Here is a 22,760-nt window from a genome sequence, read left to right as displayed (position 1 = left end):
GCTCCTCCTAGATGATGAATCATCCCTGCATCTCACCCACTGCCCTGGGTCAGAATCAATGTATCACAACACAGCATATCCACAACAAGGCCACTTCACTTAATCAGTGACCCCCCCCCCCCTTTCATCTCCTCATACAATAACATCAAAGACGGGGAGAAATCTCTTCGGGCTGTCAAAATATCATTCACACATAACCACTCCCTAACCCCCCTACTGCCCACCCACTCCCTTCCATGCATCATCTACATAAAAAAACAATGATATATTTCAAATCAAATGATGGATCACCCTACCTTATTGTCATGTACATATTTGAGTGCATGGCATAGGTTCTGGCAGAGGTAGGCAATCTGAGGCTCGGTTAGGGGACGGTCCAGGTCAGCCATGATAGAATCCACCGCCCCTCCATCACAGTACTCCAGGTACATCTGCACAATATTTAAATACAAATTACAAATTTGAAATATAACAAGGTGAAAAAAATTACAATCATGAAAATGAACTTTTTGTTTCCGAGATAACTTGAAATTAAAAATTCATATACTGTACTACAAAATCTAGGATGATGCAGAATGAAAAACATTCACAAAATGACAATTGCAACACAACTGGTGTAAGTAGTTTAACACACAGTCTTTGTAATAGTCTATTAAAAAAAAATTGTGTGTAAATACACAATAATTCAATAAAAAAGTGGCTGGAGCAAATCTATAAGCTACACAAGAGCACAACTATTGTCATACTGCTGATCCAGTACACTAACTGGTCTGGTTGCTGGTTCTATGTAAATGCATCTTAAAAGAATGAGAATATTTTTATTTAAATTATTCATAGCTATAAATCCTATTTTATTTAGATTTGTTTAAATGCATGATGTCTAAATCAATGCTACATTTTCACTGTGGTTAGGATACAAAATACATCACCAATATTTTCTGTTGCATAAGCATAATATACGTGTTGTATGCAAGGCAATCTAGCCCCTTTTACAGCATAATGCTTATGACAGTAACGGAGAAGATTCCAGAATAGCTAGCACCAACTATTACCCGAGCACATTTAGATAAGAATATTAGAAACACTGAATAGAATACACAACTAACCTCATTTAGTGTAGCTACTTTGTATGTTGTATCTCATTACCAATATTCTTATTTATACCAAATGAAAGAGGACTGCAAAGAAATCAGCAACTTCAGAAGTACTATATTCAGTTATACAAAAATTAGTTTCTTTGATACAGAATCTGCTTACTTCTTGTGAGATCTGAAAATATTTCAATGAAAACTAACTGGGGTAATTTTAGCACTGATATTCTAAAACTGAAAAGACATATGGATGATTTCTTCATACCTCCGCTGCATCCACTGATCCCTGCATTAGCACTTGTCTTAAAAACTTTCATCATATTCCCTGGTACACTTACCCATAAGTAGCCATCAAAGTGGTAGGCTTCGAGGAGCTGGACAATGTTTTCATGCTTACACTCAGACAGAATATCAATTTCAATCATAAACGTCTCCAGGTCTTCCTCGGCCTCCAGTTTGACCTGCTTAAGTGCCGCCAAAGTATGATGCTCCTTATGTTGTGCCTGACAATGATAAATACATAAAATTCATTAATGAGGGTAAACCAATAATTCATGGATTTTAGGGTTACATGGCATTCATCTATGGCAGTGATAAATGTCTATACATAGGAGAATGCTGAGGTGCTTATGTACTTTTGCCACTCCTCCTTTCTGCTGTCTCCTTGGATCTATCATTTACCACTTCTAAGTCTCAACCTTTTCATGATCATATACTCCTGTGGTGGAGGATAACAATACCACCACTATTTCCTACAAGTGTTGTAAAGGGCAATAAAATGGGTATGTATAAAGAATACAAATCTCCCTCTCTTTAAGTTTCTCTTGCAAAGAATCAAAGCAAAAGAGGGCTCAGGGAGAAGATTCCCACAAGAACCTCCACAACTTCATTTCTTTGGTTTGATATTGTCCCCAAGAATGATTTACTGATTACCACAGTGGTTGGCAACAGTCCTTTGGCTCTCCTATATATCTCCCCAAGAAGACACTTGCAGTAATTTGTATTAAATTAGTGTGGGACTGTTTCTATGTCAGAGCCTGAAAGTAGTAGTAGGAGGGAAGCAGCTATCATTTGTCATATTTCATTATGTAAGATTGTGGACAGTATACAATATAAGTTGATAAAGATATCTTGGGCCTGGTCCATGTACCCCCAGATGGAGGTGAAATGGTTGAGAGGTTTTGAAAATGGACAGAGATGTTTTCATCTTTCATCCATTCTACAGGACCACCATCAGCAGGTATCTCTCATTGATAGCCCAAGTTAATGAATTATAAGACAAAATCAATGCTCTGACAACCAGTTACACTATTATTGATACAATACACAATTAACAATTTGAACAAGATACTTACCTTATAAACTTTCCCATATGCTCCATCTCCAAGTTCTCCAATGATGTCCCAATACTCCTCTGGGCTCTCTATTTTGACATTGTGGAAAACCTTTTTCTTCTTATTTGATGCACTGCCCTTAAATATATCCTTTACCTTTGATAACAAAGGCATCATTCTATGGTAATCGGCACTATGTAAAATTAATGTTTGACCAACATTTATTTAATGGTTACATCACACAGGCCAAATGTTGCAACATCTGAAATACAAACAAAAATAATATCAATGAGGAGAAAATAATAAGCTATGATTAAGAAATATGTGCAAGCACATGAAAGAAATTTTAAACAACAGCACTATATCTCATAAACCTAGGTAGATTGCCTGTATTTTGATCTGAAGACATCAACAAGGTACCTCACAATGACTACAGTGGAAACTAGAGCATATTGGAGGGCTTAAAGACTGATATTAGCTATATGATTCCATGAAGAACCAAGACACAAGTCAATCAACCCAGTGACTCAGGTATCTTGTGCAAGACCCATAGCACCCAGCTACAACATCCACCAATGTGGCCCATAAGCCATTCAAGGAAGAAATATTGTATTGCTGTCTGGGTATGGCTAGGGTGGGATATGGTAGGATGAAGTACTCAGTGTCTTCACCGTAATGGATGCATCTGAGATATTGTTTCTGTGGCAAAGCTTATTCTGTGTTGGTATTGTCAAAGTCCTGGATGGTGACTTGAATGCAGTTATACTAGTGTGGTTCTTATTTCTCTTGTGACTTTTCTGTGGGGGCTAATCTCTAGAGGGTTTTGATGGAGTAGGGCATGGGGTGGTTGGTCTTCAAATATTTGTTTTGAAAAAAAAAAAAAAAAAAAAAAAAAAAAAAAATATCCCTTTCTTAAATGTTTGCAAGACCCAGCTATCCTCAAGTCCCCTAATACAGCTGCACCTTACAGGAATTATGCCAGATCATGCACCCTAGGACCCATTGTAATCCGGAAGGCTGCCCAACATTCCTGAACATCTTTGTTTTCAGAGGATTTCCTAGTAAAGGTTGCCATAGAACAAACAACTAAGGATAAAAACATGACTTTCTACACAAAACTTTTGCAAAACTGACTTCATTAATCAAAACTCAATTTCTATCTATGTCAGTCTGCTGAGGTATAATATCTTATAATTTTGTGGCCTGAATTTGTATTACTGCAGGCACTATGGGTCAGTTGTTGTAGCTCTTTCAACAGGATACCACTAGGGTTGTTTTTATGTTGTGCTTAGTGGGCTGCATTTGTATGATAGGATCAGAGGAGCAAGTGGGTTTGGGGGCTCATTTATAGAACTAGCATACAAAAATTAATGTGGTTGTACATCAGAAATAGGACAAGATTTTAGTGCATATGTAAATAAAGAAAATAGTTCATATAAGAAATAAAACTAAACCTCTTATAAAACCCCTTTCTCCACTCTACTACTACACTATACTTCATCTGCACATCTAAGTTCTACAAATTAGGATACACCAAAATGAAGGTGAGTACTTTCTCACGTTATGATTATTTCCTTTTATGAAAACACACTTCAGGTTAAAGCAGAATAAAGACTAATATTTGGTGGAATATGCCTCACTGACCAGACCAGGGGGAATAATGGTCACCTGGCCACTACAGGTTAACAGCCTCATCAATATGCTGGATGCATGGCACATACACAGTACAGTAAAGATTTCAAGACTAAATGACCTGCTCAGACAATGTGAAAAATCAAGGCACTAGCACACATCAACCAATACACTAACACAACCTAGGACCAATGTTTCCTTAATGTGAAAGAAAGAAAACAAAAATATGAGTGAGGGAGTGGTAGTGAGAGAGAGAGAGAGAAAAAAAAAAAAGAAAGACAAAAAGACTGAAAAAGAGAAAAACAAAGAGAAAGAGAGAGAGAGATATGGGGGAGGAGGGGGCAGAGGGTGTGGGGGAGAAAGAGAACACACCACAGTATAAATTGCAAAGTGTAGAGTACCAAACAAAGAAATAAAAAAAGAAAAGGGATGGGATGCTTCAGCATTAGATGTGTAGTGTAAACAAATCCAACACACATTCCACAAATAACTACACAGATGAAACCTAATTACAGAAATACCCTACTTGTGTTGTTATAAACCCTATAAATAAACTCCAGACAACATAAATGTACTGTCTTCAAGAACATCCAACTGCATTCCAATTGCAACAATTGGTTTCGAAATATTCATTTGGGAAATGGGTTTCAGCTGAGGTGTAGTAAAGGTGGTAGAAACTGAAGTGATGTGTAAAGATGATGGTAGTAACTGAAGTGCAGGCAGGTAGTGGAGGATAGTAGTGATGGTGGTTAGGGAGTTGTGGTTGGAGAGAAGTGAAAGTGATGGTAGGGTTTGTGGTAGGGAGGTGTGAAGGTATGAGTGGTTTTGGTATGGGGAGGATGATCTGATGACTGCTTGATTATTCTGGAGTACTTCTGACTTTAAAATGTTTTGTAATGTTTAAGTGGGAAAGTTTGAAGTGGCACCGAAACTGGTAGCTATGACAGGAGTGATATGAAGGTGGTGGTGGTGGGTACTAGTGATAGTGGTTATTGTTATACAGTAACAAGAACAGTAATGGCAGAACCCACAGCAGTAGAGATAATGCTTTTGGTATTAAAGACAATGATTGTAGTGGGAGCAGAATAAGGAGAGTTGTGATGGTAAAGGAGTGAAAGTAGTGGTAATTGGTGAACTTGTAGACATGTGCACAGTTGAGGTCATGTACAAATGGATGTGGTAATAATGGTCAAGCTGGGAGATACATAATGAAAGAAGTTGTGGTGGGGGGGGGGGCAGGTGCAGGTGGAGATGCGGATGAGGAGGCTTGGTACATGGTAGTGGTGGAGGTTATTGCATTTAAAGTATTCGGCTTTATAAACTTGATTCCATCTTATACTTTTCATTTTATTTCCTTGACTCAACACAAACTATATTATTTTCTAAACTCTTAATGATATGATTGCAATCCATCCTGTTGCAGTTACAGTTGTGAATCAATAAAAACAGTGCAAGGGGTGCAAAGAGACTTTTTTTTCTAAGGGTGGGGTATGGCACCAAGAACTATGGTTAAGGAATGAATACATGAAAGATGGTGAGAGATGAAAGACAGGCATGGTGAGTGTTGACTGATTTGAAGAAGTGTGGTAGTGGTGGAAAAGAAAAGAAAAGAGGAAATATATATATATGTAAAATCTTTCTATATACCAAGGGTTTTCCCCCTCATTAGGGAGGTAGCCAAAGCCAAAAATCATAAACCCATTCCCACCCATTTCACTCCCATCCACAACACTTTCCTCCCTCTAACCTTAGCTCCTTGTGGATAATGTGTTATCCCTGTATCCCACCTACTGCCCTGGATCAGAAGCAATGCAGGAAGATACAGGACATCCATAGCAAGGCCATTTCACTAACTCAGCTACTCCCCCCTCTCCATCACCCTCATGTCATGCAGATATTTTATATATATATATATATATATATATATATATATATATATATATATATATATATATATATATTACTATATATATATATATATATATATATATATATATATATATATATATATATGTATAAAAATAAGACAGAAATCCCTTTGGGCTGTGTCAAAATATCACTTGCATATAACCACTCCCTAACCCACCCATCCCTTCCTTTCATAACAATATGATCTGTACATTGCCATTCCCCACTCACCCCTATCTCCTGCCATTTCCCTTTCTTGCTCAACTTACATCCTCTCTTGCTCAATGCCTCTTTCACCCCATTCATCCATCTTATCCTTGGTTGGCCTCTCACATTCACTCCATCCACCTCTGCCTTCCACACCTCTTTAACTAATTTTTCTTCATCCATTCTTTCCATATGTCCAACCCATTCCAATACTCTTTCATCATCCCTATCTGCCATCTCCTTTTCCACCCACACTCTCCTCCTCACCTCCTCATTTCTCACTCTATCCAACCCTGTAACATCCACCATACTTCCCAGACATTTCATCTCAAACACATTTAAACTTTTCTTCCATGCCTCTTAAATTCCATGTCTTTACCCATACAGTGCTCTTGGCACAATCATCCCTTCATATAATCTCCTCTTTGCATCCATTCCTAAATATCTTTCACATTACACTTTTTAATCCCCCAAGGCACTTACTTATATATATATATTAATATATTTAAAATATATTATATATATAAATATATATATAAATATATATAATATATATATTAATATATTTAAAATATATTATATATATAAATATATATAATAATATATAAATATATATAATGTATATAATAATTTATATAATAAATATATATAATAATAAACAAATGAAGAGTAGCCTTACATAGTTCCCTAAGGAGTTAAGAGAATAGCATTTCTGCCTATGAGCTGAGTGGGCACACCAGAACAATGAGCTTACACATCCTACTCAACAGTTCCCCTTTCCACAACATACCTTCCTTGCATACAGAATGAACATTTAACCAATATGCAAGACTAACATAACAGTCATATCACTTCAACAGAAACAAATTTTACACTCAACACTTAAAAAAGTCCAACTCTAAAAAAATCACTACCAACAAAGTTACAACTCACTAAGAATAAAAATATTAAATCCTAATGTTGTGCTGTCTCTACCAACTCATTAAGAGACACTTCCAGTATACATACATACATATACCAAGGCTTTTTCCCCCTTACAAGGGGGGTAGCCAAAAAGAAAAAGGCATAAAATCATTCCCACCCATTCCATCCCTGAATACACTCCACACCCCTCCACCCTCCCTCTTATCTTAGCACCTCCTGAATGACGGGTCATCCCTGCACCTTGTCCACTGCCCTGGGTCAGAAGCAGTGTCGCAAGACACAGCACATCCACAGCAAGGCCGCTTCATTAAATGATGGTAATAGGTTCATTCTGTGTATGAATAGTTTTTGTAGGTATGTGAGTGAACTTTAGAGAAAGCTGTTTGTGGGAGAAGTTAGAATATTGTGCATCTGTGGGGGATAGGTCTCTTTTCTTTATATTGGTTGTATACTGGAAGTGCTTCTTTTCTTTAAGAAACACTTCCAGTATACAACCAATATAAAGAAAAGAGACCTATCCCCCACAGATGCACAATATTCTAACTTCTCCCACAAACAGCTTTCTCTAAAGTTCACTCACATACCTACAAAAACTATTCATACACAGAATGAACCTATTACCATCACTCATCCTATCCAATAACATTTTAATACCCACTGCAATATTTCCATCATAAAACTTTGTATTTTTGGGACCCTAGTTAATATCCTTTGATTATTATGTGAATAAATCACAAAAACATGTGATTCACAAGATGTGTAATAAAACCACTTGGAAAATAAAATGAAAGGTGACCAAACGTTTTTGTCTATCTAAGACATTTTCAAAGGTGATGTTATCATTATATATCTTGGAGGGGAAGGTTCTTTGAATAAAACATAACTTGCTTGTCCTGCTGTAACTTGTGTATGATCCAATGATGCTCTTGCTGTGTGTGATGTTCATATATAAACCAACTCCACTACTGCCAAACAGAGCAATGTTAGTTAGACCCATCCTTGACTATGTAGTACAGTTTTGGTTTCTGTCTCATAGAATGGACATCAAGTCACTAGAATTAGTACTGAGGAGAATGACCAAAATGATACATGGGCTCAGAAAATCAATACAGAGGAGAATGACCAAAATGATACATGGGCTCAGAAAATCAGTACAGAGGAGAATGACCAAAATGATACATGGGCTCAGAAATTTATCTTATGAAGAGAGGCTTAGGCACCTTAATCTACACTCTCTGGAAAGACACAGAGTGTGGGGTGATCTAATAGAGGTGTTCAAGTGGATCAAAGGTTTTAACAAGGGTGATGCAAACAAGGTTATCATATTAAGACAACAGGTCAAGACTCATAGTAATGGATTTAAATTGGATAAATTTAGATCTAAGGACATAGGCAAGAATTGGAATAGACTTAGTAATTGTGTAGTGAGTGCTGAAACTATCAGTTGTTTTAAGAAATTATTAGACAACTTTATGGATGGGGGATGACAGGTGGTAATGGACACGGAAATGGCTAGTGTAGGCCTTATGGTCTCTTGTAGTCTCCTTCATTCTTATGTTCAAAGTTTACATACTTTCCTTTGATTGTTAACTGTATGCTATAAGTGCAATGCTATCCTTGCATAGTATTAGCTCTTAATATTAGAGAGTGGGTTAAAAATAAAGCCCTCAACTAATCTGACCAGACTAGAGGTACTCAAGAAACTGATGTGTCATTGTAATTCCAAGAGCATGATTGAATACAATTGTGACCTGCATAACTAGTGCCTCACCTCACTGCACCAAGCAAGCTGCATACAACACTCATGATCCTGACCCGGTTTGAGTGTTTGCTCATGTGTTTATGGGGTGGGGTTCCCTAGAAATTACTTTCTAGCATTACTTATACAGTAAGAACAAGCTTCCTAGAGTCTCCATGTATTATGGAAAATTCAAAACAGAAGTGAAGAATTACATAAAGGATATAATGTTAAAAATATGGGAATTATTTAAACATTAATCATCACATGTATACTATCAAATAATAGCCATCCAACAAAGATTTTATTTTCCAATATTGCTTTGGTTAAAATAAAAAACTTCCTTATCTTGTGACATTAATTACACAAAAGTTGTCTTACCAATGGATTGGATCTCTTGATGTTATATATATTTTTCCATTAGCCCACATGAAAACAAGAAACCTGTTGAGAATACCAGTAAAACTAAATATGAAACATCTTTCTGTCATCTCTAATACTGAAGAGCCTACCCCTACTTCAATCTCAAGTGCAGCTCAAAAGTGCTCAAGATTTGGTTTCCATCTGAACAGATCTAGAATATACTAGCATACATACATATACCAAAGGCTTTTTCCCCCTTATAAGGGAGGTAGCCAAAAAACAAAGGCATAAAAACCACTCTCACCCATTCCATCCCCAACACACTCCACTCCCCTCCACCCTCTTATCTTGGCACCTCCTGGATGATGGGTCATCCCTGCATCTTGCCCACTGCCCTGGGTCAGAAGCAGTGTCTGAAATTTACTTGATGGAACTTGCCTTCATAATTTCACAAATGGTAGCTAATCATAGTAATTGCTGCCTCCAATTTTAATGCCTGGAGCTTCACAGCCCAAATATGGATAGCAATTGACCTCAGGTCCTCCAAAAAATCTTTTTGATAGGAGAACCATAGTTTCCAAGGACCAGTAACTCTCTTGGAAGAAACAAGCTACTGTCTGAACTGTATTATCATATGACCATTTCTATGCTGCCAGTTTATGGTAGGAGAACTAACTGTCACCTCTATTTAAGTGAGAAGGTGGACAAAATATAATTAGTTAATGGATATACATTGGATCCAGTCCAGAGACCAAATGAAAGTCCCTCAGATCTCCCCCCTCAAGATGGAAATGAGACTATTTATGGGTTTTCAAGATGTACAATACATATAAATCTCTTGGATATCTGTCTCAAGGCCCACCAGTTGCAGGCATCCCATTATGATCCCTAAATTTATAGATACTGTACAATTATAAGACAGTGCTAAGATATCACTACTAAGTAACACCCATACACTAGTTGGGCAGAGGAAATATTACTGACAGTAGTAGAGCATAACTATGGCATGTATGCTATGTAAATATGTATTGATGCATAACATTTCTACATAACTACAATCTAAAGTGCTGACACAAAGCTAAAAAAAACATACTTTACTAAGACCTTATCTATCTTGCTGTTCCTTACAACAATACACATTTCTAAATACTTGTTTGTATACCACATTGACACATAAGCAAAATACTTTTACTACTAACCCATCCACTTGCACACAGTAGGGGAAGTCAAACAAGTGTAAAACTAATCTAATTTCATCATTTCTATGCCCTCTGTATGTCCTACTGAAAACTGTGAAGTGCAGCAACATGTACACCAACAAAACATATGCAAGAAGAATTGATAAAAAATATGTACAACTCCAGTTATACACAATGTGTGTGTGCCATTTACCATGGTCTTAGATCATATACTGGATTTACGAACAATAACTTCAGAGCTTGTATCATACAATCTATGGGTAATACTGTGATCTTACACTACACACCCATCTCCTTGTTCAAAGAGAACAGTAATATCTTGCAGGAACATAGTGGAAGCTTTCATGCCAAGTGAGACATGAACCTAGTTCAGTGCTGATAGGCCACTTTCAATGCCACAAGTAAGACAACCCAGTACCCAAACACTGGGACTGCATGACACTACCCACTACACCAACAAACTGTGTGATTCATTATGGTCTTGGATCATGGGAGAGACTCACGAGTGACGGCATTACCTTCGTGAATGAAAGCTCATAGTTCTTATGGTCTGCTCTTTGGACAATGTGACCAACCACACCCACTTTAGTAAAACTAAGATTATTCAAAATTACGAAGTACTCTACAGTGTAATGATAATGTAATTCTGTACTCTATACTACATTGTTGTCAGTACTATGTTGAATCAATTTATCCATCATACAAAATCATTCCAGTGTATGTAAAAAGTGTTTGGAAACAGGTTCTTATAAACACTTATAGTGCTGTTCAACTTTGCCACAAAAACTTAAATAAGAACAATGACAGAGTAAAAGCATCACACATCTGGCACTTCATCCACCACCCACACATTTGACTGCCCAGGGAATGCATGACTCACTGTATGTTGTCCATTGTTTGATAATTTTTTACTAAATAAGCAACTCTTGATTATTCTTCCATGTATCTCAGTATGTTCAGTCCCTAACCCACCTCTTGAAGACTCACAATGGGTGATCTCACTGATCATGCAGGTTACATTCATGGATAGGGGTATGCATCTTTATTATAATGCCTGACTCATCTGCATTGCTTGGTAATACTGTGACTGAATCCCATAAATTAAAGCTCAAAATGAAGGAAAATGTGCTCCAAACCAGTGGTTCTGGTGAACTCTGTTAGCTTACAGGAAAACCTGAAAACAGTGGTAATTACCACCTGCTAGAGCCTAAGAGACCCCTATACTGTTTCCCTCAGACCCTTATGGTTATGAAGCACAACATGTAGATATCTCACCCTTACTACCTAGACACTGAAGGAGTGGAATCCCTTACCATTAAAAAAGGCAAATGTCTACACCTATATTTCCCGTGTCAGTTGTCCAGGTAACCTAATTTTATCAAAAATGTTATGCACAAAATACCAATTTTGTGCACAATTTCTTTACAGTCAAGTCCTAACTTACAACACTCAATCATTCTTACAACAGTATCATATGATGTTCATGAACTATACATCATATGGGTAATGTAAGACTGAGCACAGTACAATGTACAGAAAAATAACTGACATCAAGGTCACATGGTCAATAATATTTATCTATTCATCAATCAATACACACAAAAGCATAAATGCCTAAGACAGTAAAGGGTGTGGGTAGCAGAAGAGTTGCCAGATGTTTGATGCTTTTGATCTTTCACTGTTCATAATAAATTTTGAAGCAAACATGAATTGTGCAACAATTACTTGCAAGAGCCCATTTCCAAAACACCTTTCATGTCTAATTTATTCACACAAGCATGGGCGTCCAGAGGGAGGGAGGGGGGCAAGGAGGGGCAGTTGCCTCCCTAGAAATCCAGGGTGTGTTTGAAACTTTGCTGATAGTCACGTATACTTTTGTTATTTCTTTAAGTTATAGTATGTCCATGTATGATTGATGAAAATCAATATGTAACTCATGCAGATATTATAAATATATGCATTTGCAGCCATTTTTGTGTTGTGTATCTTGATATAACCCCATACCATTAACTATATCTTTAATTTTGTCCATTAACCATATACTAACAATGATGTCTTCAATTTCCCCCCTCTCCTATAAAAATTCGTGCAAACACCCCTGCACCCAAGCATTTAGTTTTATATCATGGATTTACCACCATCCCTCTCAGAGGCCTAGGATGGGGTCTCTGTTTGAAGTTTTTGAAGTATGGAATTTAATGCCATATGCCCTATGAACTCCCCTGCTGCTACATAGCCCCGAACCATATACATTCCTGATCTCTTGCCCAAGTAGTAGTGCTATAAGCCACTCAGTCAGTTAGCAATCCTTAGGAAAAGGAAAAAAGCCACACAAAAAGGGATATACTGAAGATTGCAAAATATCCTTGTTCTCATTAAACTAATGTCCCAGAAACAAGATGCACGGATGGACATCGCCACTATAGGTTAAAGACTGTAGGAAGCATTTACCTGAAAGAATTATGATGAGTCATGAAGGTCCAAATCAGCTCCAAGTTATCCCCACTCCGTAACCTAAATTCTCTGTCAATAAAACCTAGTAACCTTAATTCACTGAATATCCTCTCCCCAGTGCTTATCTTTTTACCAGCTATATACAAAGCAATGACACTTCATACAAATTATTACATAACTCAACCCTTACCAATCTATTTATCTTATCAGGTCCTAACATATTTCCATCAGTGGCTCTACAACATGAAGTCAAACCCATGCATTAGCTGGCACGCCTTACAGATTTATTTTATGATAAAGGAACCTCAACAACACAACCATTCTAATAAACAATGCAACTAAGACAAAATATAGAAACCCTATTCTGCTGTAGACTTGGATTTCTACTATACTACAACTTGATATTTTAAGAAATCAATCCTAAGACGAGGAAGAATTGCACTGGCATGGTTATGTTCTGGTTAATATCACATACTAAAACAGTAACAATACAGAATCAGCCTGACAAATGATGCCAATTACTCCAGATACAGCCATCCCAAACAATACACAGCACTTTCTACAGTAGGATCTCTAATCTGAGCCCCATTCATTAACCAATTTGTTTATTATATGAATAAAAAAAAAAAGGGTAATCCATTCCAAGCCCCTCTAAAATCCACATAAAAGCATTTATTGTACCTACATATCAAGGAGCTTTCCCCCTTATACGGGGGCAGCTATGTCAAAGAACACACCCTACATCCATCTAGACCCATTCATCTCTTGTACAGAGCCAATTGTTGTTAACGGATGATATTGTGCTTGTGGCTGGTTCTGAGGAGAGACTGAAGTAGTTGGTGATTAAGTTTGAAAAGGTTGTAAGTGTTGAAAGTCAAGTAAATATGATGAGATGTACAAGGAGTGATGATGGTGGAGGGTTGGGTGCAAGTTTGAAGGACGAGAACCTATGGGTTAAGCCTGTGGCTGTGGCTATTTCCCAGGGGTCTTAGGCACCCTGCAAGAGATCAATTAATCAATCAATTCATAGCCCCAAGTCTCTCGCAAAAGACCCATGACTCCTAGGAAACCATCAACAGCCACCAGATTGCCCCATGTGTCACTCAGGGATGAAATATTTTCTTGTTGTCTAGGTATTGGTAGCCTGCAGCAGGTAAAGTTTTCAGGGTTTTCTGTGTAGTGATAGCTGTGTACAGATGATACTGTGATGTATCTCCCAGTCTTCTCTTTTTCTGCATGAGGGGATGGAGATGGGGGGCCACCAATTAAATGAAGCCGCCTTGCTGTGGATCTACTGTATCTTGTTACACTGCTTCTGACCCAGAGCAGTGGGCGGGATACACTGCCATCATCCTTAAGGAGCTAAGATGAGAGGGAGGAAAGGGCGGTAGATGGGAATGGAGTGGGTATGTGCCTTTTGACTTGGCTACCTTCCTTGTAGGGAGGGGTGGGGGGGTGGACCCTTGGTATAGATAAATAAGTTGCATCTAGTCAGTTTGTTTCAGTAGCAAGGCTTATTCTGTGCTAGTACTTAGTGCTGGATAGTAACCTGAACATATGTATGCTAGTGTGGTTCTTATTTCTTGGAGTGATTTTTCCGTGGGCTGATTTATAAATTAAACAGGCTTGACGGAATGGAGTTTGGTAGTCAGTCTTGTGACAGGATTGAGAAATTTTGAAAATGGGCAGATTTGCTGTCTGGCTTGCAAGACAACCCCATGCTGGCACCTGTCATTGACCCCTTATCTAGTACTCTACATCATTATGTCATTATTCAATCCTGGAAACTTTTTTGCATTCTCACATGTAAGGAATCCCAACTACCACAGATTACTTCAATTCATTTCAAATGTTGCCTTTACTTTCACAATGTGGTAAACCCACAGTGGCTGGCAATGGTTCTTGGAACCCCCCACAGATCTCTCTATGATGCGGGACTGCTATCTGTTTTGTATCAGTTTGGGACTGTTTCAGTCACTGGCTGAAAGTGAGAGGAAAAGGAGAGCAGGTATTGGTTATCAGCTTCCCATAAAAAAAAAAAAAAAAGTAAGAAAATGGGCAAAGTTAACAGAGAGCTCTTGAGGCTGGTCTGGAGATCAAGTGTCGGATTCAGGGCAGCACCTCCTCCTCATGGAGGAAAGGAGATTGATAGTACTTGAAAATGGGCAGCTTCACTGTCATTCTTGTATGACCATCATGCGCAGGTACCCACCACAGGTCCATAGATTACTGCAAAGCTAAACTAGCAAAACTGCACATTTCGGGAGGTCATCCATCCTTAATCTACTATATTCTTCAAAAGTTCTGTTTGATGTTCTGACAAGTGTAACCTAGTTGCCTGCCACTCCTTCCTTCATATCAAATAGTTCATATTTTGCTATTTACATCAAAGCTATTCTTATTGGTTTGTGTCAATTATCTATTGACAATAAATTTCCTAAAAAATAGATCTTTCACTAGAAAAATAGATAAAAATCACCTATGTGCAGACTTGAAGAAAAAGCTTGCCAGCCAGTGTGGCCCATCACCAAATTGGGCCATTGCCAACTCAGCCCAACAGCTGCTTGAGATGTCACCTTCGTTTTGATAGATGTGAAGATTGAAGAAATTAAATTCGTCTAACCTAACCTACCTAGCCTTACCATGGTGGGCCAACTTGGTTAAGTAGACGGGCCAGGTTGGCGATAGGCCGAATTGACTCTTCACCACAAAAAATTCTCCCCCTCCAAACCTTTCATTAGATTAGGTTATTGGATAAGTATTGCCAAGTACTGGTTGAGGTTTTTGAAATAGTAGTTTTGTTAAAAATTATAATGATCAAATGTGGTGTACTGTTTATGTAGTGACAACTGACAAGTACTAATTGAGGTCTTTAAAATACTAATTTTGTTAAATTATAATATTGATCAAATGCAGTGTACTGTTTATGCAGTGACAACAATATTGTCTTAATTCATCCAATTATTTTTAGTCTTAATTTTCCAATTATTCTGTCACAATTTTTAAGGTACTTCTCTCAAGTTGACACTTTTCTCAAATTAGTAGGAGTGCCTTAAGTTACAGGCTCTATAACCACCATATAAAGTAAAGCAGACCAGTCTAAAAAATAATAAGTGGAAATAGCAGCATCCAGCAAAGGATAAATTCAACGAAGTTTATACAGAACATCAAATCTAGATCTTATATACCAAATCACAATTCACAAACACTATATCACATAGTACAACTTACCTGTTCTATTGGTTTCACATACAATGGAGGGTATTTATATCTATTTTCTGGTGTAGTCAAATTTTTTCCTTTAGCTCATAAATTATTTTTCTTATAAGGAAATTATTTTCAATTACAAATCATCAAAAACATATAAGTAAGCATAGCTTGATTTCTGAAATAATATAATTATTACTGCCCTCACCAGACCACGTCCCCCATCACCCGCATGCTCTAATCCCTCACGGAGACTGCAGGAGCAAAGAACAGCTTTTAATGACCCTTTCTCACCCTGGTTTAGTTAAATTATCATCACATTTAAAGGGCAATGAAAAATAGCACAATCTACGTTGAGTAACATATTAATTCTATTTATGAAATGATGCAATGTTACCAAAACAAGTTTCTGGCATTTTTAATTGAAAATAATTTCCTCAGAATCAAATCTATCTTAAAGGGCATAAAAAACAAGTGAAACTGATCACCACTCAAAGAAATTACCTAGAGGGGAATGTTACACAAATACAATTTAATCAGATAAATCACATTCAACTTAAGAACACAGCATCTCACTTGAGGGATGACTCATTGTTCTGGTTCACTTACATTAAACGGTTTGGCTTGCACTTCACATTTCTCACTTCACAATGTTTGGCAATGTTTTCGTTTCATTTATTTTTTCTCTCTGCTTTCTCAGCTCCACCTTAAGCTGTGCATTTCCCGTGCCATCACCAGCTTGGCCCTTCCTTACGCTTCCACCATGGCACCTGTCAAAACTTGCCCATTCTTCGACGTCATTCCCTTTAGTGATCTCAGTTCACTATTTTTAAAATCGGTAAACGCAATTTTTTACGCAAACTCTGATTCAGCAAACGCGGCATACAGTGAGATACCAGCTGATTCCAAACAAAAACGTTAGAAGCTGGAAACTTAGCGCTCGTACCACTTCCTCATCCGCTGCTCCACAGGAAGCGAGTCACTCTTGGGTAAACATGGGCTTACGAATGCACTTAGACAAAATCTAAATATTCTGACTTCTTATCTTCTGGTCATCTAGCACTTTGTAATACCCACAATTGCATAATTATTACGCACTTCTCTTTACTTACGGCACATTCAGAGTGAAAATATAAAACCCTTATCAACTTCGTACGCCATAATGTACCACCACACCTCATGTAGGCTCGTACACTAGACAACCTCGAACTTCCCGTAAACAAAGCTTAAAGCGAGTCTTAATGCACGTAGTACGTTTTCTTTTATTTTACTTTTGATTGGATTATACATGTCTGTTGAAAAAGAAATACAATTGGTAATGTAGAGTAATACACTTTCAAAGGTAGCAATGTTTATGAACAATTATTACTGTATAATGTAATGGCTTTCGTCACTTTCATGATCTTGAAAGGAATTATTCTTACACAGCATTTTCTGAAATGCTTCGTTATTTCAAATTTATATCTAGCATGGTTTGATTTGACGCTTTATATGTTGTAAATAAAAGTCTCTGCATGTCTTACATGTACAAAACTAGGAATTATGCACCAAATATTTTATGTATCGAGAGCAGAATTTTTCAAATTATTTAATGTATATGTATTTTTTCTTGTATCTTATAACCCATCAATTAAGTGTATTATCTGGCATTTGTGGCTTTGCTGTAGTCACTCCCACACTGAGGGTTCCTGAAATGAGTTATGGGAAATTTTGGATACGAATGCAGTATTTATAAGACATTCAATAAGTTAGTTTTTATATTGTATAGATGGGTATGTTACTTTGTTTTTTTATTATCCCATGTTTATGACATTAAATATATACAATAGAAACTATCAGCAAGGTGCGTTCATGAATGACTAATGTTAAGCCTGTTTCACTTTCACTTGTGCCCATTCTTGTTTGGCCTTGTGTGACTATATAACTAATGGGCAAATGGCAACGCATCTTCATAATTTGGAAACTTATAATGCTCTCCCTTCTTATCTTGATCAATATGAAAATTAATGTAATGAGTCACTATAATGGTGGGCATATATATGTATTAAAAACGACAGTATCTAAGTATTGCGCAATTGCACTCTCCTTGAAACTTTAGGAGAGTGCAGGATTCCAAACACTTCTAGCAAGATTTGATTTTTATCTTCTTTCTTTGCTGTAAAAACATAATCTAGTCTGATTCCGAACATTACACGATATCCAAGATATGATTGAAAGATACTTAAAGATGAATTACAATTGATATTATTTTAATGAATACATCGGCTTTAGGAATATAACGGTAATTTATATTTTGTCCTTTTTCATTTCCAATCCCAGAGCTTAGTTTTCAAAGACTGAATTGTTATAGAGAAGTTGGATATTAGTTGAATCTTTCGTAATGCACCTGGCATAATGGTTTTACGTTATCTATACTACTCTGAATTTCGATATATCGTAATGAAACAATAAACTGTTGAAATGTATTACAAGGATGCAATAGCTCTCTCTCATACATATATATATATATATATATATATATATATATATATATATATATATATATATATATATATATATATATATATATATGTATTTACCTAGTTGTATTTTACGGGAAGGGGAGCTATGCTCGTGGTGCCCGTCTTCATATCTCATTTTATCTAAACTATTTTTAAATTCATGTATTGTTTTTGCACACACCACTTTCTCATCTAACATGTTCCAACTGTCTATTACTCTGTGAGGAAAGCTGTTCTTTTTCAAATCTCTTCTATAGCTGTCTTATTTATTTTCTTTCCGTGTCCTCTTGTATTTCTGTCATCCCATTTTATCAGATTCTCTCTATCAGTAATTTCTATGCCTTTCATGATTCTGTAAATAGCTATCAAATCTCCCCTCTCTCTTCTTTGCTCTAGTGTCTGTAGTTCAAGTTTTGCTAGTCTCTCTTCATATGATAGTTTTGAGAGTGTTGGTGCCAATTTTGTAATTGCTCTTTGTATTCTTTCAAGTTTTTTTTTATACATTTTTTTGTACTTGGTGACCATATCGTTGCTGCATATTCCAATCTTGGTCTTATCAGGGTGATTAGGATTTTCTTCACCATTTCTTCATCCAGGTATGTAAATGCAACTTTGATTGTTCTTATTAAATTATAAGTTTCTCCAAAAATCTTATTTATATGTTTCTCAGGTGACATATTATTCATAACAATGACTCCCAGGTCCTTCTCATTTTCTACTTTTTTTATTCCTTCTTCTCCCAATTTATATGATCCTGTTATTCTGTTTTTGCTTTTTCCAAATTCCATTATACTACACTTTTTTGTATTGAACTCCATCTCCCACTTCCTACTCCATTCCTGTACTTTATTTAGATCTCTCTGTAGTGATTCACAATCTTCTTCAGTTTTCACTCTTTTCAGTAGTTTTGCATCATCTGCAAAGAAGCTCATATAGTTTTCAATTCCTTCATCCATATCATTAATATATATAGCAAACATTATTGGGGCCAGAACTGTTCCCTCCGGAACACCGCTTATTACTTCATCCCATTTTGAGTGCTGGTTTCTTATCACTACTCTCATTTTTCTTTCTTGCAAAAAGTCCTCCATCCAATTTAGTAGTTTGCCCTGTATTCCTCCTTCAGTTTCTAATTTCTTAAGCAACTTCTTATGTGGTACTTTGTCAAAAGCTTTCTTTAGATCTAAAAATGCACAGTCCGCCCATCCATCTCTTTCTTGTATTATATCTATTAGCCTTGAATAGAAACATATTAAATTGGTGACGCATGATCGTCCTTGTCTGAATCCAAATTGCCTTGGATTTAACACTTTGTTTTTTCTAAATATTTTACCCATCTACTTTTGATAATTCCTTGACAAATTTTTGCTATTGTACTTGTTAGAGAGACTGGTCTATAGTTGGTAGGTTCTTCTTTATTTCCTCCTTTATATATAGGTACTATATTTGCTTTTTTCCAATCTTCTGGAACTTTTCCTTCTTTCAAGGAACTATTTAGTATGCTATGTATTTTGTCTGCCAGTTCATTCCTGCATTCTTTCAGTATCCAGTTTGCTATTTCATCTGGTCCATGCGATTTTCTGACATCAAGATTACTCAAGTGTGTTAATATTTCATTCTTTGTTACTTCTATTTCTTCCATAGGGGGGACTTTTTCTTTCCATTCGTTCTCTTCAGGTTGTATGTTCTCCCTTGTAAACACTGATTTAAAATGTTTGTTCATAATTTCCGCCATTTCCATTTCCTCAGTGTATTCAACTCCCTCCTGTCTTAATTTCTCCAAGTCCTGTTTGTTTTTCAGTTTATTGTTTACAAATCTGTAGAATAGTTTTGGTTGATCTTTACACTTTTCTATGATATCTTTTTCATATTTTCTCTTTTCCTCTCTGCACGTTTGTACATATTCATTTCTATAACCGGTATATATTTTCCATTTTTCAGGTCTTCTGTCTTTTTTCCATCTGGTCCAGGCTTTGTCTCTTTTGTCTTTTAACTCCCTACAACTTTTGTTGTACCAGCATTTTACATATTCTTTTTCTTGTTTTTGTCTTGGGACATACTTTTCCACTCCTTTTTTTGTAAATTTTTGTCAAAATATTCAATTTCTCTTCTACTGTTGTTTCTTCTTTGTATATTTCTTCCCAGTTTTCCTTTTGAAAGAATTCTCTTATTTTATCAAAGTTTGTTTTTTCATACATCATTCTTCCTTTTCTATATTGTTCATTTCTTTTCATACATTTTTCTTCATTAAGTTCCAGTTCAATCAATATGTGGTCACTTTTACTTATTGGTGTTTTATATTCAATTTTGTCCACTATTCTAGGTTCAGATGTAATTATTAGGTCTAGTCTCGATGGCTCTTCTTCATTTCTATACCTAGTGTTCTCCTGTATCCATTGTGTCATTGTATGGTCAGTAACCATCTCAAGTAGAGCGTTTCCCCATGAGCCGTCTCCACCCTTTACTGTCATTTCTTCCCAGCAGATTTCTTTGCAATTGAAGTCGCCCATCATAACTATTCTTCCTCCCTCTTCCATTATCTTGTTTAATGCTATCTTTGTGTCCTCTAACATACTTTTATGTACACTCCTTCCCATGAGGCTGTTTTCGGGGGCACATAATTTATCACAAACTTTCTGCTCTTCTTATCTCTGTCTTCTACTTCCATCATTATCATCTCTACTGTATTCTTTCCATATGTGACACACTTCACGTTTATATCCTTCTTAGTCAGGAACATAACTCCACCCCCTTCCTTTTTCACTCTGTTTCTAATCCAATAATTATATGCATCATGTCCTACACTGTTGGGTGGTAGTGGACCTTTTAATTTTGTTTCTACAATTCCCATTATGTCTGGTTCTTTTTCCTTCAAATAATCATTCAGCTCATTCAATCCTGTTATTAATCCATCTATATTTGTGTAAGACACTCTTAGTTTTCTGCCACTTCCATTGTGTTCTCTGTTTCCCTTTTGTTTTTCTCTTGTATGTCGACTTTCTTTAGTTTCATATTCACTACTCTCCTATAGAATCTCTCTTTTTCTGACTCCGTTCTTCTCTCGTTTTTTCCTTAGCTTCAAGTCTTTTCTGTTTTTCTTCCTCTCTTTCCTCTTTATTCATTTCTCTTTTTATCCATACCTTTTTATATTGTTCATTTGTTGCTAGTTTCCCTGTTTTGGATAAGATATTCTCAGCCGTAGTTTGTGACCTGAATTTAATCTTAATTGGTCTGGTCTTGTCTGTACTATATTCCCCGAGCCTGAACTTCTCTTCGATTTGTTTAATTATTTCTGGTTCATCTTCCTGAACTAATTCTAGTAAATTTCTTACTTTTTCATTTTCCTCTTTGATTCTTGTGGTTCTATCTGGGTTATGTTTCTCTTCCATTCCTAATATAATTATACATTTCTTTTTGTCTGCTAAGTCTCTTACTATATTCTCCTTCTGTCTCATCACTTTAATAACTGAGTCTTCAGTTTGTTCATTCATTTGCTTCTGATTATGTCAGTGAATGCATCTTTGTTATTTTCTTGGATTTTTTTCCAACCCTCCTTGTTCTCCTTATTATTCTCCTTTAAGACTTTATTCTCTTCTTTTACTTCTTTTAACTGTTTTTTTTTTAATTCTTCAATTTCCTTAGTTAAGTTTTTGTTCGCCTTCTCTAGTTCTTCCAATTTTTCAACTCTCTGCACAATGTTGTTAACGTGACCGAACTTAAATTCCCAGTGCTCGATCATCTTATCGAGTTTCTCTTCTAGTCTTGTTAATCGGGGGGGGGGGGGTGTTTGTGTCCCCCCCACCCTCTTTAAATCCCTGGAAAATATTCTCATCATCTTCTACTGTATTGCTCTTATCTATACTTCTAATCTTTACATTTTTGTTAGACATTTCATCATCGCTAAATTGGTCCGGCCCTCGTTTGTTTAGATTTCGTCTGCCTGCCTGGGCCAAGTCCTCACCTTCCTCATTTCCTTCCATTTCCCTCAGTAATCCCTCCCCTTCTCCTTTTTCCTTACTTTCCCTACACCACGAGCAATTTCCCCCCCCCCTGTAAAAACAATAGGTACTTCCTTTGCTTTGGGATCCACGAAATTTCACTTTTTCTTCAGAACGTCGTCTATGCCGTCCGTTCGTTGAAGTGTGTGTGTGTGTGTGTGTGTGTAGTGGTTTTACCTAATTGCATTTACCTAATTGTGGGAC

General features: G+C 36.6%; 1 protein-coding gene across 7 annotated transcripts in view; it reads right to left on the bottom strand.

Moving 5' to 3' along the window:
* Positions 1 to 17,319, bottom strand: part of Slik (Sterile20-like kinase) — a 66,869-nt gene extending 49,550 nt beyond the window's left edge. For 5 of the 7 annotated variants that reach the window (XM_076192013.1, XM_076192010.1, XM_076192014.1 and 2 more), the window contains exons 1-4: positions 16,667 to 17,243; positions 2,447 to 2,687; positions 1,430 to 1,594; positions 297 to 431 (exon numbers count right to left, since the gene is read on the bottom strand). In XM_076192013.1, the coding sequence (XP_076048128.1) occupies positions 297 to 431; positions 1,430 to 1,594; positions 2,447 to 2,602 (456 nt within the window). In that variant the 5' untranslated portion in view covers positions 2,603 to 2,687; positions 16,667 to 17,243. Of the gene's footprint in view, positions 1 to 296; positions 432 to 1,429; positions 1,595 to 2,446; positions 2,688 to 16,666 lie in introns of all 7 variants that reach the window. The other 2 variants (XM_076192011.1, XM_076192016.1) reach the window with 2 other exon arrangements.
* Positions 17,320 to 22,760: the final 5,441 nt, after the last annotated feature.

This window comes from Oratosquilla oratoria, chromosome 10, assembly GCF_046742065.1.
Source record: "Oratosquilla oratoria isolate Oo_2021 chromosome 10, ASM4674206v1, whole genome shotgun sequence".
In the NCBI taxonomy this organism is placed as follows: domain Eukaryota; kingdom Metazoa; phylum Arthropoda; class Malacostraca; order Stomatopoda; family Squillidae; genus Oratosquilla; species Oratosquilla oratoria.
This window is presented reverse-complemented; position numbering and strand designations above follow the sequence as displayed.